At 52.8% G+C, this 4382-nt stretch overlaps 1 protein-coding gene across 2 annotated transcripts; it reads left to right on the top strand.

Moving 5' to 3' along the window:
• The first annotated feature begins 1503 nt into the window (after positions 1 to 1503).
• On the top strand, positions 1504 to 4086 carry LRRTM1 (leucine rich repeat transmembrane neuronal 1). 2 transcript variants are annotated; one of them, XM_002918944.4, is made up of 2 exons: positions 1504 to 1841; positions 2113 to 4086. In XM_002918944.4, the coding sequence occupies exon 2, from the start codon at positions 2172 to 2174 to the stop codon at positions 3738 to 3740; it is 1569 nt and encodes a 522-aa protein (XP_002918990.1). In that variant the 5' UTR covers positions 1504 to 1841; positions 2113 to 2171; the 3' UTR covers positions 3741 to 4086. The 2 variants fall into 2 exon arrangements, with proteins under 2 accessions (XP_002918990.1, XP_034515340.1); XM_034659449.1 differs by having other exon boundaries at positions 1504 to 1845.
• The last annotated feature ends 296 nt before the right edge of the window (positions 4087 to 4382 follow it).

Raw genomic sequence — 4382 nt, 5'->3', positions numbered from 1 at the left:
GGGAGCTTTGGTAATCCGCCTCATTTTTATCAAAGGGAGTACCACTACAGATAACGCCTACTTACTTTCAATTCCTGAGAGGCAGAGATGATGAGAATTCAAAGAGAGGAGCTGGAGATTCACATTTATTCCCCCTATCACCTCCTTGGGCATCTCTGTCAAGAAGCTAGGCTTGCCCATACTCACTTCCAGAAGGGTTTCCCTCTGCCATTTCTGATCATTTTTTTTTTTTTAAACAAATGACCAACAGGTTCCTGACAATAGCTGTACAGACCCTTTCCAAGCTGGTTGGTTGGAACAAGAGAGAGAGAGAGAGAGAGAGAGAGACAGCTCATTTTAAGAACCCCATCTACAGTTGATTGTGAATGAAAATAATCAGGCAAAGACTTCTCTTCATACTTAGAAGATACAATTTATCAACAGTCTCAAAGTTTAATTAGGGTTATCTGTATGGAGGGGAGTAAGCTTCATTATGGTTTAAACTACCCCTTCTCTGCTTATTCTCTAGCATATTCTCCTAGAGGGTACCACAGGGTGCTGTAATCACCATATTCAGCATGTTGGGGTCAGCCCTCCTGGGTGTCATACAGCAGAATCTTTCTTTAATTCACCTGGGACCTTAGAGACATCTCCGGGGAATGGTCAAGTCCCCGCAGGATCTCAGGCAAGACTCCCTGTACACAGACATTCGTTTCTGCCACACTGGGTCTCATACCACCAAATCGGGATGACTTTCCAAACCCACTGGGTTTAGAAACCATTTCCCCATCTACCACTAAAAAGGTCTGGCTGACTGCAGAACTCCAGTGCCTGCAAGGAAAGGGAAAAAAAAAATCTTAGCCAAGCCCCCACAATCATTGCTTTACTCTATCTTCTCTCAAGTTGCTTTTCGAAAGCAAAGGACCAAATGTTGATTTCTCTACAGATTCCTACGTGTCCCTTACACGTAGACAGCTTTAAAGGGGGAGGGGGAACATCCCCAAAAGGAAAAGGGGAGAGAACAGAATCTTTCAGTTTCCTGCTTGGAAATATCTTGTCATTGATGATGCTAGCCCATATCTCCATCCCCTTTCCCCCCTTTTTTGAAATATGTACAAAAAAGCTGAAAGTGTTTTCCGTTTCATCAAAGAACATATATTACTTTAGTGGCTCGGTAAAAATGTTGGTTTTATGCCCACCCCTTTTCAATCTGCCCATGTCTGAGGTGCTCCGGGAAGACGCACAATCGTGAGCAGCTTACGACACTCAGTGAGCAGTAGGTGCCTGTGCAAGCTCGCGCCGCACACTGCCTGGCGGAGGGAAGGAGCCTGGGCGCCGCTCCCCGCTCCCCGCGCCGCCGCCCGCGCCGCCCGCCACCCGCCGCCCGCACTTCCCCGCCGCCCGCAAAGCATGAGCGAGCCCGCTCTCCGCAGCCGCCCCGGGCGCGAATGGCAGGCGGTCTCCGCGGAGTAAAAGGTGGCGCCGGTCAGTGGTCCTTTCCAATGACGGACATTAACCAGACTGTCAAATCCAGGGGAGTCGTGAGCCCCGAGTTTGGAGTTTTTTTCCCCACAACGTCACAGTCCGAACTGCAGAGAGAAAGGACAGCGGCAGGAAGGCGAAGCCCGGCGCCGGCACGTAGTTGGGAAACTTGCGGGTCCTAGAAGTCGCCTCCCCGCCTCACCAGCCGCCCTTGCAGCCCAGAGCCGAGCAGCAAAGTGAGACATTGTGCGTCTGCCAGATCCGCCGGCCGCGGACCGGGGCTGCCTCGGAAACACAGAGGGGTCTTCTCTCGCCCTGCATATAATTAGCCTGCACACAAAGGGAGCAGCTGAATGGAGGTTGTCACTCTCTGGAAAAGGGTGGGTAAGACACTTTTTAATTAAATTCTTTCCCGAAGATTTTTTTTTTTCCTCCCTTTTCTTTGCTGCAGCATCTAACATGGACCAAATCACCATCTCTTTGATCTTTCCGTGGCTGTGAACTTTCTATGCTGCCCAGCTTTCTGCATGCTTAGAGGTGAACGTGTGGCTTTGGGGAGGGGGGTCCTTCTTTATTTCAATATATTTATTTGATTTTGCCCTTTTCTCCCCCTCCCCCGCTCCCCCTCCCTTGGAATAAAATATGATGTAGATTTCTGACCGAGCGCTTCCAATGGACATTCTCCAGCCTCTCTGGAAAGATTCTCGCTAATGGATTTCCTGCTGCTCGGTCTCTGTCTATACTGGCTGCTGAGGAGGCCCTCGGGGGTGGTCTTGTGTCTGCTGGGGGCCTGCTTTCAGATGCTGCCCGCCGCCCCCAGCGGGTGCCCGCAGCTGTGCCGGTGCGAGGGGCGGCTGCTGTACTGCGAGGCGCTCAACCTCACCGAGGCGCCCCACAACCTGTCGGGCCTGCTGGGCTTGTCCCTGCGCTACAACAGCCTCTCGGAGCTGCGCGCCGGCCAGTTCACGGGGTTAATGCAGCTCACGTGGCTCTATCTGGATCACAATCACATCTGCTCGGTGCAGGGGGACGCCTTTCAGAAACTGCGCCGAGTTAAGGAACTCACACTGAGTTCCAACCAGATCACCCAACTGGCCAACACCACCTTCCGGCCCATGCCCAATCTGCGCAGCGTGGACCTCTCGTACAACAAGCTGCAGGCGCTGGCGCCCGACCTCTTCCATGGGCTGCGGAAGCTCACCACGCTGCACATGCGATCCAACGCTATCCAGTTCGTGCCGGTGCGCATCTTCCAGGACTGCCGCAGCCTCAAGTTTCTTGACATCGGATACAATCAGCTCAAGAGTCTGGCGCGCAACTCTTTCGCCGGCTTGTTCAAGCTCACCGAGCTGCACCTGGAGCACAACGACTTGGTCAAGGTGAACTTCGCCCACTTCCCGCGCCTCATCTCCCTGCACTCTCTCTGCCTGAAGAGGAACAAGGTGGCCATTGTGGTTAGCTCGCTGGACTGGGTTTGGAATCTGGAGAAAATGGACCTGTCGGGCAACGAGATCGAGTACATGGAGCCCCATGTGTTTGAGACCGTGCCGCACCTGCAGTCTCTGCAGCTGGACTCTAACCGCCTCACCTACATTGAGCCCCGGATCCTCAACTCCTGGAAATCGCTGACGAGCATCACCCTGGCCGGGAACCTATGGGACTGTGGGCGCAACGTGTGCGCCCTGGCCTCATGGCTCAGCAGCTTCCAGGGGCGCTACGATGGCAACTTGCAGTGCGCCAGCCCGGAGTACGCGCAGGGCGAGGACGTCCTAGACGCCGTGTACGCCTTTCACCTGTGCGAGGATGGGGCCGAGCCCACCAGCGGCCACCTGCTCTCAGCCGTCACCAACCACAGTGACCTGGGGCTCCTGGCCAGCCCAGCCACCACGCTCGCTGACGGCGGGGAGGGGCAGCTCGACGGCACCCGCGAGCCAGCTACCGTGGCTCTCCCCGGCGGCGAGCACGCCGAGAACGCAGTGCAGATCCACAAGGTGGTCACAGGCACCATGGCCCTCATCTTCTCCTTCCTCATCGTGGTCCTGGTGCTCTATGTCTCCTGGAAGTGTTTCCCAGCCAGCCTCAGGCAGCTCAGACAGTGCTTTGTCACGCAGCGCAGGAAGCAAAAGCAGAAACAGACCATGCATCAGATGGCTGCCATGTCTGCCCAGGAATACTACGTTGATTACAAACCGAACCACATTGAGGGAGCCCTGGTGATCATCAATGAGTATGGATCCTGTACCTGCCACCAGCAGCCCGCAAGGGAATGCGAGGTGTGATTGTCCCAGTGGCTCTCAACCCGTGCGCTACCAAAAACGCCTGGGCAGCTGGGGCGGCCGGCCAGCGCCAGGCTGGGGTCTCCTTGTCTGTGCTCTGATATGCTCCTTGACTGAAACTGTAAGGGGATATCTCCCAGAGACTTGACATTTTAGCTTTATTGTGTCTTAAAAACAAAAAACGAAATAAAACACAAAACCCCACCCCACAACCTTCAGGACAGTCTATCTTAAATTTCATACGAGAATTCCTTCCTTCCTTTGAAGATCTGTCCATATTCAGGAATCTGAGAGTGTAAAAAGGTACCAATCATTGATTTTTTTTTTTTGTAAACTAAAATGTTTAAAATAAAATGGCATTTACAGTTTTTACAGACTGGTGTAACCTAAATGAATTGTTACCTGTGTTAAAAGAGAAACAACAGTTAAAATGTCCTTCCCTCTGTATGTGTGTTTGGGGGGAGGGGGAGGGTGCAGTGGCCAGAGGGAAAATCCAGAAATTCAGGAGCACGGTAGTCAGACTCAATTTGAAATATTAAGAAGGACACATAAAGCTCAGCAGGTTGACTAGACTGGGGGGAAAAGCAAGACCTTTCATATTATTTTTAGGAGAGTGCAGTGCAATCACAGTAGTGCAAGTGAAAG

The sequence above is a fragment of the Ailuropoda melanoleuca genome, chromosome 4, assembly GCF_002007445.2.
Source record: "Ailuropoda melanoleuca isolate Jingjing chromosome 4, ASM200744v2, whole genome shotgun sequence".
Lineage (NCBI taxonomy): Eukaryota > Metazoa > Chordata > Mammalia > Carnivora > Ursidae > Ailuropoda > Ailuropoda melanoleuca.
This window is presented reverse-complemented; position numbering and strand designations above follow the sequence as displayed.